Here is a 12,310-nt window from a genome sequence, read left to right as displayed (position 1 = left end):
TCCCTTTTCTCAGGAGGAGGAAATATTTACTCATTAATACACTGTTTTAAGTTTGAAGTATCAATAGTGTAGAAGATTTTCTCATGCACTCAATAAACAATATCAGCTTTTTGCATATTCAATAGCTATGAATGAATTTATGACTGATTTCTGAAGCACCTCGTAAATGCATAAAGAAATAACACAATCAACAAAGAACCTACACTGCTAAGCAAATTATATCTTTGCTTTTGCTGAATAAATGAAATTGATAAGATTAAATAATAAATTAAATTCATAAGTATTAAAAAAAAAAAAAAAAAAAAAAAAGACTTGTCAGTTAATGTATTATGGTCCTAGACATCTCTACACATTTAATTTTTCCAAAGTGACACTGATGTTTTTCAAAGTGACATAATGTCAGATTTTCAGTGTTTTTCTTTCTTTTGTTTGTTTGTTTGTTGTTGTTTGTTTGTTGTTGTTTTTTTTTGGGGGGGGGGGGGTTAATTCATATTTCACAATGTTTGAAGTCTGTACATGTATACAAGAATATAATTTTTCCATTTTTGTCTGTGGTTTTGATAAACATTATCAGTAAGAGTCCGGCAAACAAATGGAAAACCATCACGTTGACAGTTCAGAGCTGGTCCCCATCTCTGTACCTCCCCCCTTTGCTCGGCCCCTTGGGTCTGGCCGGGGTGGGGCGCCTCTGGTACGGATGGGCGTCATCTGAGGTCCGCTCAGAGCGGTCAAAGCGGACTGAGCGGTCAGAGCGGTCGGAGCGGTCAGAGCGGTCATAGCGGTCGTAGCTGTCGTGATGCCTCGTGGGACGCTGCTCTCGGTCACGCTGGTGTCTGAAACGAGTAAGATTATGAGATAGAGAGTGTTAGTGGTACACATCAAAAGGAAAGCAGTCATATCGTAGGCACCAATGACTGTGATTCCCATCCACCATATCAGGGCATTTTGCACACATAGGTGTCTTGCACCTTGTATCATGACAGGTTAGCCACTACAATCCTTTGCACATTGTATTGGAGTAGGTAAACACTTTACAGAATTTATAGCAATTTGTGGAGCTTTTGTAAGGGAACAATATAACTTACTCTCTTCCGTCTGTGATGGCAACCATGGGGGGTGCGGTCCGTCCGCCGGTCACCGACCGTCCCCCGTGGCGAGACCCCGTCCTTTGTTTCCATTCAGTGTCGAACACTTGAGCCTCATCTGATGAAGGATGGATTGTAACAAAATAGCATTTTCACATGCATATAATGAAACATATTATTTCAATTCGGTGACAGGTTGAATTAACAGTGTTTGTTTGTCTGTCAGTGCAGGAGATACACAGACATAATGCAGCAGAAATGTGAGAGGCTCTGAGGGGTATCATGGAACTCAGGATCTTCAAGTCACCTTTAAATCTTGGTATAATATGCTATATTAAAGCCAGAAACATTTTGTTGCAGTTATGTGTTTGCTTATAGTAACTTCTTCTTCCACATGACTCTCAAGATATAACACACACAGTCAGCAATATTTTACACACAATCAGATGTAAGTCACATCACATGCATCTAAAACTGTGCATATCAGTGCTGTTTCTGAATCCAATGAATTCCTATTCTGTTCACTGCTATTGGTGTTGCACAGTATCTGGACAAATTTATTTCAGGCGATTCAAACTACCTCAATAACACAGAATATCTATTTTTTTTTTTTAATTCTGAACCTGCACATTCGGATGCTTCACATCTAGGTTATGTTGGTGCATTACTCTGTGATACTTCATACTGGTATCAAATCTGACCGAATTTCATTCAGTATCCTGTATTGTGTCTGTACATAAATGTGTATACAAGAAATTGTACCATCTCATGCTATCATTCCACCATCACTGCCTTGGTCACTCTATCCTGTCTTTCTCACGGTCAGCCTGACATTCCTTTCTCCAGCCACCACCATGCCTCATTACTTCACATATAAACATCGCCACCTGTTCATCTCACTTCCTCTGCCACCCACCCTCTTCATCCCATGACTGTAAATACAATAGTGCACTGTTCTCCACTTGTTATATAATCGGCCATACTGGCTGCAATAAACAGATAGCTTCTCAGACCTGCACAGAGCAAAACACGTCTGACTTGTCTCTCTGCAGCTAGTCCATCTCCATCTACATACATACACGAAAATGGCGACGAGGATGTAGGACCGCTGTGTGCTCAACGTACAGCTGCCTCCAGCCAGGGAGGTGGCCTCCCTGCTCCAGCATGGAGGAAAGGGAGGAAATCGAGATCGACGAGGAGAACGAGTAACTCTAGGCTACAGAGACGAGACATTGCCCATGGTTCATGCACCATCAAAGCAGTACAGACTGTGAACACAGAATGACGGCACACAAGCCCATCTACAAACGGATCGGGAAGAAACCGATGTACCGACGCGACGATCGACCCTGCACTAGAAAATGACAACGATAAATCTGAGCCTGGCACCATGACTACCAGCTCCAGAGGACAACAGTGACCATGAATATGAACAACGATTACGATCACGACATGTTAGAGACTTTGTGAACAGAGCGATTTAGCCTCGCCGAGTGGACAGGTCGTCCACGGCCCGAGCATCATCGGAAGCATGCAGCACGGCCTGACACTGACCAATACTGAACGAGAGAAACCGCGATTAACATCGCCGAGTGGACCAGCCATCCACGGCCCGAGCATCAGCAGCATGCAGCATGGCCAGACCATCGACCAGGACAAAAAAGGCCGACAGAACTTGCGATCAAACATCGCCGAGTGGACCAGCCATCCACGGCCCGAGCACCGATTGAGAAAAAAATGTGCAGCAAGGCCAGATACCAGATCGACTGTATCGCAACGCCAGATCGAGCGTAATGCGACTGAACTGAGAGAAGAGAGTGGATTATGATTTTTATCCACGGCCCGAGCATCTTAAACACATGCAGCATGGCCAGACTACAAAGAAAAATCATGACATTGGACTACGACATCGGATTGACGACAAAGAGAAACGAATACCGTGCGCCGGAATGACGACCACATTGGAAAGACATCATGGCGACGGCATCGCCGTGACGACCACGAGAAACCGCGTACACAAATGAGCGACCGCATTTGAGCGACGACCACACGAGACACCGGGACAGCCGCGACGAACTATTTTGATTCAAAGGAGAGGAAAATGATTCGACACAGTGTGACCCGCCGAGAGCGACTTCGGAATCATGTAGCTGTGAACTTCAATAACGACCATGCAGTGTGACACGTGAGCGACTATACGAACAACGCGGAAGATTTCTCACATTGACCGTGACCAGTGACGACGAAAAAAAACATCAATGACAAACAGGGAACTTTAAGTGAATGAATATGGACTGCCCCCGACGACAATTTAGAATATGAAAACTGTAAGTTAACTGTGTATATGACTTTGAGAACATAGGCGAAAACAAAGGACTGACCAAGATGGACTCGAACTTTGGAAGAAAAAAAAATTGTAGTTACTAGTATAGTTGGACATCGTCAAGTGAACAGTGAACATTGACTCTGTTTTCTGCATTTTGTCTTTATCATGTTCTGCTTTAATATTGTTGTGTAAAGAGCCTCCCCAATTTCATGTGCATTGATCTTTGACTTTCCTGCCTTCACACTCACACTCTCCCTCTAGACCTCTTGACTTTTCTTTTCTTTCAACAAGGAGAGGGATATTGTGTCTGTACATAAATGTGTATACAAGAAATTGTACCATCTCATGCTATCATTCCACCATCACTGCTTTGGTCACTCTATCCTGTCTTTCTCACGGTCAGCCTGACATTCCTTTCTCCAGCCACCATCATGCCTCATTACTTCACATATAAACATCGCCACCTGTTCATCTCACTTCCTCTGCCACCCACCCTCTTCATCCCATGACTGTAAATACAATAGTGCACTGTTCTCCACTTGTTATATAATCGGCCATACTGGCTGCAATAAACAGATAGCTTCTCAGACCTGCACAGAGCAAAACACGTCTGACTTGTCTCTCTCCAGCTAGTACATCTCCATCTACATACATACCGTACACGAAATCCTGTTACTCAAGAAGGGGTGACCCTGTTTACCATATTAGTGATACAAAGCTGAAAAGATAAAAATATATGAATTATCGACTGCTGTAGGAATATGGATGGAAGAAAAGGAAACGGTCCTAGAATCTTCCTGACTGTCTACTTCGCATTAAGCTTCCGATACAGCAATTGAAAATGTCCAAAAGATAACATGCTGAGTTTTTCCTCAAAAGACTAAATACAGAAATAAGATGCCTCACACACAGATACTCACCCTCATCGATGTTCAGAAAATCCTGCTTTTCCTCCATATCACCAGTCCTGCTATTTCGAGATTTCTCAATCACGTGTCCCCTATCACCTATACCACAATGTCAGGAAGAAAAAAGTAACATGGCGATTGAATACAAGAGAATCCCAATGTAAATCATCAAAAGAGCCATAAACATTGCAATGTACAACTATTTTTGCCATCCTCATATTGAACAAATATCTTTTATCAGATGTGTGTCACTGCACTTTTCCAGCATGTCACGGTGATCGAAGTTTAGTTATTGCCATACACTATCATATACTGTAAAAGCGGAAATTTTCGCGGTGTTGAAATTTTCGCGCATTTCGCGCAACCTGACACTAGCGCAAAAATAAAAGCACGCGAATATTCTTGCTTGCCACATGTTCCGGTACTTGGTGTCTTGATTCCGCGACATTAAAAACATGCGAAACTCTTCTTACCTGGCCAAGCGCGAAAAATTAGTCGTGCGAAAAGATCCACTTTTGCAGTATACGAGTTAATCAAATACCAGTCAAATATCAGTGAAGTATGTGCTACACAGGATCATGACCATGACTATGTAATAGCAGACCACATAGTGCTCTCCCACAAGCAGTTCATTATTAAGGGATGTTCTCCTGCGTGAGAACATTTTCATGCTATCAAGTGGCAAACTATACAAGAGGAGAGGGAGGATTGTATCTGTAGCACTATCGACAACATAACTTGGTATAAGTTCTACGGCACAGATATGGGCTGCTTTACGGGGCACTGTTGATATCATTGCCATGCCCCAGGGATCTCAACTGAATGCTACAACCCGACAAGCATGCTCCGGGGGTCATAGCATGGAGTCAGATCCACTGACGAGATCCACTGCTGACTCCACTGAGGTCATGAATTTAGTCAACAGTAAAGCTTAGCTTAAGGTACGGTGCCACATGAACCTTCAGGAGACAACTAAACTAAAAATCTATTAGGAAGGGAATTGTGACTAGTGCTACTCACCAATATGGTGCCCAATGGCCATCTTTTCAATACCCCTCTCAGAATCTCGGACCGTCCTCCTTGTCTCACGTACCTGTTGACGAGATACGATCATGTGCCATTGATGAGTGTGTATTTCCACATTATGAAGAAAAAAACTACAACAGAAATAAAAGTTTTCGGTACGGCATCAGTCTACTTTTATATGCTTTCGAAAAATGTCCCCCATTTAATCACAGCTCTGAATCAACACGCCTCACAGAAATGCATGTCTTTTAAGAAGGTCTCTTCTTATATCCTAATGGGGACTAGAAAAACCTCATGTCCGGACTCCACTTCTCTAATTCTAAAAGCACTTGCACGAGATATTCCTCAGTTGCTCTGCACTAAAATCAGGTAAAATATTACAACTACAGAAAAAAAAAAGACAGACTGCATAACCAACAAGTACACTGTCAAAACACATCAACTAACTAACCAACCTCAAACTCACTTCTAGAGTTTTCTGAATGACATATTGAAGGTACGAATACTACTGTTATTTCATATCAATATCATGAATTGCATGCTCCTAAGTTTCATTGCGGAATGCTGTATGTTGTAGGCCAAGGCAAATCTTAGAGTTAAGTGTCAATAAGGGCTGTCAGATGATGTCTTCTAGAAATAAAAAAAGTCACCACAACCGAAGTGTGCTCAGATATGGTATTTCGCATATGGTGCTGCTTCAATACAACAGTTACCCTATAATGTCTAGACCAACTTAGCTTCAATATATAATGTATTTCTATGACTGAGCAATGGGGATGATTCTGGTAACATACCCCTCCTGGTGCCTGCCGGGTAGATGAAGATGCCTGGTAGACTTTAGGTGCACCATCTCCAGTGTTCGAGTAGCTCATTACCGTTGAAGATGAGTAGCAATGAGCATTTGGATTATTTGCCAGGCTTTCCTATAATAAACAAAAAGAAAGAGAAGAGGAGTTGGTCACTATTGTATCATCAGTCAATCATTGAAATTTGTCTCTCCTGAACATAAGGCCCGAGTCTATTTGAGAGAAATTCGAGAAAACAAAACAACAACAACAACAAAAATGCAAACAAACAAGTAACATCCCAATATTTCTAATTTTTCAGTTGTGGGAATGTAATGCGTACAAACTAAAAAGTAACAGAGCCATCTGAATGACTGCTGTATAAGCTGTTATTTTCGGTTACAGATATTTTCGCAAATGAGGTGACAGACATTTTCGTGAGATGACCATGTCACTTTCGCGAATTGACACCGAGGCTACTGAAAACATGCTATTAGTACCCTAGCGCCGGGCAACATTTTTGCATGTTGTTCAATTCGCGGAATTCGTGAGAATTAAATCCTCGGGAAAATAACAGCTTATACAGTATCTACAATACATATGTATGCATTACTTTGCACGGGGTCTCCAAAGAAGAAACCCAAATTAAGACTTTGGCCATTCGTACATTTTCAAGTACAAATACTATGTTGTGTATTCAACCGACTCAGTTGCAATGGCTGTACTTGTACAGTAAATACTCTAAATGGAAGAATACCACACAGCTGAATCTCAACTTCATATACACACAGAGCTGGGAGAGAACATATTGCTGCCCGCCATTTTTGCATTCTCACTGCAAATGCCCCTACAAGAATAAATGTTGCAGTCTCTCTTTGCAGAGGATAATCGCGTGAATGTCACACTTTACGGTGTAATTTGAATGAATATGTGGTTCAGCCATCACTGTCAGTTGCAAATATGCTCAGGAGCACCTCTTTGTAGCTCAAAAAAAAGTGAAAATGAGATCCTCACCATGTTTCTGTGCATGTTGCCCATCATGGAGTTCAAATTTCCAAACATGGAATCCATCATTCCAAACGGAGATAAAGCCTAAATGATAAAGTAAACAAACAATAACAGAAGTCATTAATGCCTTTCTGTAAACCACAAGTGAAGACTGGATATACACATTGTACACATATTGTACAAAGCGAACAGAGAAGAAAAAACATCAAATGAACTTTGTGACTTAGTCAGTAACAATGCACTGTATGGCTATCACTACTACATGTAGTTTAACAAAATGATGGTCCAAGTAAATATTGGCTGTGTTCAAATGAAATGAAACAGAAAATTAAGGGAATTATATCACTTTTTTTCTATACATATTATTGAATCAGAATTATCTACAAACCTTTTGGGGATTTAAAATATTACTATGAAGCTGGTTTTTTTTTTTTTTTTCTCTCTCTCTCTTTTGAGCTCCATGGTCCATACAGCTGTACACAACTGTAGTTCTAGCTTGACAATGCCGCAAGTGGGTGACAAAACAAGGCATCAGGTTGAAATATATAAGGAAAAAAAAAAAAAAAAAAAAAAAAAACATGTCTACCATTTCACAAGCTTATCAACTCTCACAAAGTAGGGGTGATATGGAGATAGATCACAGTCAATTCTTTCAGAAAATCAAATGGGCCTCACTGGCCCGACTTACCAGTGGGCCTCGGTCTCTTTGCCTCACTGCTGTGGACCTTCCGCCTGCACGAGGGCCCTCCACAGCTGGGAACATGAATGGATCACGGGCAAACATGCTCTCCATGGCTTGCATGTGCTGTCTGTGAATGTTGTGCATGTCACTGTAAAAAGAGAATATTGACAATACAGTAAACCTCGCATGAGTCGAAGCTCTCGGGACTGGCAAAAATGCGTCGACTTAAGTGAAATTCGACTCTCGCGAGAGTCGAATTTTTTTCGACTCACAGTTATGTACATGTATTATAGTACATTTGCATGCATGTGTGTGTGTGTGTGTGTGTGTGTGTGTGCGTGCGTGCGTGTGTGCGTATGTGAGTTTGCATTCAAATTGTCTGTTCTTGAAGATAATATTCTTATTTTGTTCTAAATTGAACATGGAATTTGTATCAATACTAGTAGTTAAACGTAGTTCTGAAAATGTCTGCGCTAATGTGGCAATGTGCATGTGCTATGTCTATGGTGCAACATAAGTAGCCATCTCTGTCAACCTACTAAACACTCTCCCAGGCCCATCCCACCTCCACTGAACAAAACACGCACAAACAAGCTCCGCCCACTTGGCCTGTCACTAAAATATTAAAGCAGCGATTGGTTGACCAAGGAGTTCTGGCTTGACATGGATAAAGTATGGATGTGCTGTGTGTATGGATAAAGTATATGGATCGATGTGCTGTGTGTATACATGTATACATGTGTACGTATTCGACATGCGTGCAGAGCGGTACGGTGAGTGTGCATGCTTACCTGCAGCAGGCCAGGGACGGGGTTCTGCGACATGCCGATTTTTTTGTTCTCCTCTAAATGTAATGAGAATGCCAGACAAATCTTCTTCGGCTCAAGTGATGTAAACTACGTGTATTTTGTACAAAAGGGACTGAATGTTTTACTTCGACACAGCCGAAATTCGACTCTCGTACTTCGGCTTATCCAAATATTTCTTAGAGAAAATACATAGGGAAAAATCGGGACTTTTTATTTTGCTTCGAGTTAAGTGATTTTCGACTCACTCGACGTCGACTTATCCGAGGTTTACTGTACTTAACAAAACCAGTGGCTATTAATGACTTCAATGGTAAGATTGGCAGAAGTTCAATCAGCTCTTGGGGCTTCTCGCTTCTCTCTCAGTCTCACACAATCACTTCCAAAATTAAATGAGCATACATTAGGATTCTATATGGCTGCATGCACTTGCCACTAGGCCCACGCTACAGCTTGTTCATGTTTAGACAGAAAGATCCATCTGTCAAGAGTCGTCTTTTTTTGGACATTATCACTCTCCTCCGTGAAGCCAGACGCAGTCTCCGCGGAACATATCCCCGACGACCAGATACAGGGCGATCTTTCCTATTCTGAACGCAGGCTGTAAGCCTCTACATTGTATATTTAGATCCAGATTTGATCCTTCTTGAAGTAAGCTGGGTCAAGGCCAGGGTGAGTGGCGTCAAACTTAGTTCTGTAAACTTGATGGGTTCATCATCCCAAAACTTATCTAAACCAGCTTTAAAATTGTAGACACTGGTGGGTGCATCTAAGTTACAACTTGGTAAACTATACCAGGGTTTCCTGATACACAAGGAGAACGAGTTTCTTCTTGGAGTGGTATGTGATCAAAAAATATGTAACTTTTACTACGTCCTCTTATACGTTTTATTATCAAACCTAAATCAGGCACTACATGAAATAATTTAAGTGCTTCAATCATATCACCTCTCACCCGGCAGTAAGCTAAGTTGAAAGTCCAAGATGCATCAATCTCTGTTCATTAATCATAGGACAGAGCTCTTATTTCGCATACCAATTTTGGGCAATTGTGCACTTTTTTTACAGCCCTAAGTCATCGGTATCTCATTCCCCGAACGCCAAGGTGATATCCCATGAACCATCGCGCACTGAGCAGCTGGCGAGCTTCTCTTGCTGTATGGAACGCGGTTGGCCAGGTGATAAGGTCACTAAGCCCACCTCACTCGCTGCGCTTCTACTGCTAGCTGCACAGCTGACACATCGAGCACTGTGCGATCGTGATATCATGTGCCTTTGCTCTCCGCTGCAGGATTATCGAGCTTTACATTTGTAATGTTACATCGCAGAAAACTGCCATGATCATGGCGCAAAATGTGAGAAAGTTGGCAGTAAGTCTGTGATACAATAGCTTCCATTTCTGAACATCCTGGCTAGCCACAACAGTTTACGTGAATATTTTTATGCCTCCGTCATCCATCTTGACCCCATCACAAATCGCGCAAACCACCCATGCGGGCGAGGCTTGTGTGTATGATACACAGCCCTGATGCTGTCCGACAAGTGCGTGCTTCGCAGGGTATCTTGTCGGGGCCGATTGGGCAAGTAAATTAGCAACTGTGTAGACGATACACGTAGAAACACAACACACTGACGAATCACGATAAGATTTTGGAATTGTTTTTTTTTCATTATTTCAGTTTTCACAGAATAATTTTGCCAGGGCAGTGGACATAATGTCCTCTGCAATAGGTTAATTATTGATCCCCTGCTTGAGTAAAATGCAGCGTCCATTCATTTAAAATCATGAATGAAATGAAGGATGAAAGTTTACCACTGGTTGCGTTCCGTTGTGTGCCAATGCACAGCAACCTGTTTGTCTCTTCAAAATCACGCCGCGCAGGGCAGGGAAGGGCTTTAGAGCAACCATGTGGCGTACTGTATTAAGTGCTTTCGTTAATAACGCACACTCACGTCGACACATACACACACTGCATCCTCACACGAAATCTCACACACATGCACAGTACTGCTACCGGAACACAGTACACATGTACACATGCTGTCAAACCCGCGTACCCGGCCGCGGTGCCTGATGACAGGTACTACTAGGTAGGTCTACCGTTAGATCTACTCGAATTCGCACGCACTGCTCAATTCGGCTAGTTCGGGTAAAATCGTGCACCGATAATATAATAGGGCCATAAAGTGGACAATTGCCCAATTTTGTAGCTCTTTTTTTGTCCTCCTTTTCTTTGCTTAATGGGCATTTTCTACAGAGATGCCAAGTTCAAAAAATCTTTATGAGTGAGATTTACATGACTCGGGGTCTCGGCGCTCGTGCGCATGCGCGTGCGAACGAGGGGGGGGGGTGTCCCCTTTCCATGGTAGGGAGCTTTATTAATCATTAGCTCTTAATGATGCGATCTGGTGCATACTTAAGTGACTATTTTGTACTTATTTTGAAAGACAAGAGGGAAGTATACCTTCAATTGCAACTATAACTTTAAAATCCTTTGAGCTACAGTATCATGTTCCCTACTTTTGGTCCAAGTTGCAGACTTCACCCGATGCGTGAGAAAAGTGGGTGCCTTGCGTTCGATCGTGAGACAGACCCTACAATTAGAAGTATGTACGTCAGTGTAAATGCACGAGTCTCACGCAGAATGCGCGAGACTTGGTAGCTCTGTTTCTATTCAAATTCTAATTTCTAAAGTAGACTAAAACTGCTACAGTTATGGGCAATAAAATTTAGGTAATATTCTAACAACTCTTAACCGAACCCTATAGAAAAAAAGTTTTTTTTTTTTTTTTTTTTTTCAAATGGAGTCTAAAAACTTAGGTAAATTAAGGAAAGGTGTAACAACTGTAGTGTAACGACTGTAAGGACTCTTTCGGCCACGGCCCGGTCAAGTTCATGTTCATCCACTGATCATTTATCATATTCAATACAGGTAAATTGTACATGTACACTGTTTTTATACAGATTGGAAATAATTTACGCTAAAATTTAACCCAGCGCATCCGATGCATGCCATCATGTCCAACTCCATGTATGCACCGGTGCAGCAGTGCACCAGTGTAGCTAGCTAGTGCAGTGCCGCTGTTCACAGCTGTATGCGTGTGGCCGCCCTGCACGTCCTCGACCGTGGTCCCGTCCGTGGCCAACTACCTACTGCACTGTACAGTGTTATCTCGCTTACCTGAAAAATGGATCGTCGTTCAAGAAACCACCTCCAAATGGTGAGCCAAACATGGTGCAATAGCTTTATGTACCCTTGCAAATTGGAATGTAGTGAGACTCACTGAAGCTGTTAAATCACTGAATCACCTAATTGGCAGATATATTTATATCTGTGCGTCAGTGACCGTAAATTCGGAAAACCAGACGACCTAGGACATTCATGCAGGACCTCGAAAATTCGCGAAAATTGTAAACATACGTGTAAATACGTAATCAACGCGTGCAATTCCAATGAGACGCTGATTCCTCATCAGTGCGTTGAATGAGCTGTTGTACGTAGAATCAGCGAAATAATCAGCCATTTTCATCACTGCACTCCGATCGATCGGTGATCGATCTTTATAAATATCGATTCGATCATGCGCAGTTTCGCACTGTGGTGGCGAGATGAACCCTTGCCGATCATGATTAGACATATCTCCGTTCATTAACCAGTTTACGTATATTGACTGAATATTGTT

General features: G+C 42.2%; 1 protein-coding gene across 1 annotated transcript; it reads right to left on the bottom strand.

Moving 5' to 3' along the window:
- Positions 1-310: 310 nt before the first annotated feature.
- LOC140238492 (myeloid leukemia factor 2-like) lies at positions 311-12,021 on the bottom strand. Its single transcript, XM_072318398.1, has 8 exons — positions 11,809-12,021; positions 7,827-7,968; positions 7,145-7,222; positions 6,140-6,268; positions 5,340-5,412; positions 4,332-4,418; positions 1,086-1,203; positions 311-833 (listed from the first exon to the last, which is right to left on the bottom strand). Exons 1-8 carry the CDS (start codon positions 11,859-11,861, stop codon positions 617-619), a joined length of 897 nt encoding a protein of 298 aa, XP_072174499.1. The 5' UTR covers positions 11,862-12,021; the 3' UTR covers positions 311-616.
- Positions 12,022-12,310: the final 289 nt, after the last annotated feature.

Source organism: Diadema setosum, chromosome 15, assembly GCF_964275005.1.
Source record: "Diadema setosum chromosome 15, eeDiaSeto1, whole genome shotgun sequence".
NCBI lineage: Eukaryota > Metazoa > Echinodermata > Echinoidea > Diadematoida > Diadematidae > Diadema > Diadema setosum.
The sequence above is the reverse complement of the archived record's forward strand: the minus strand, read 5'-3'. Positions and strand labels throughout refer to the sequence as shown.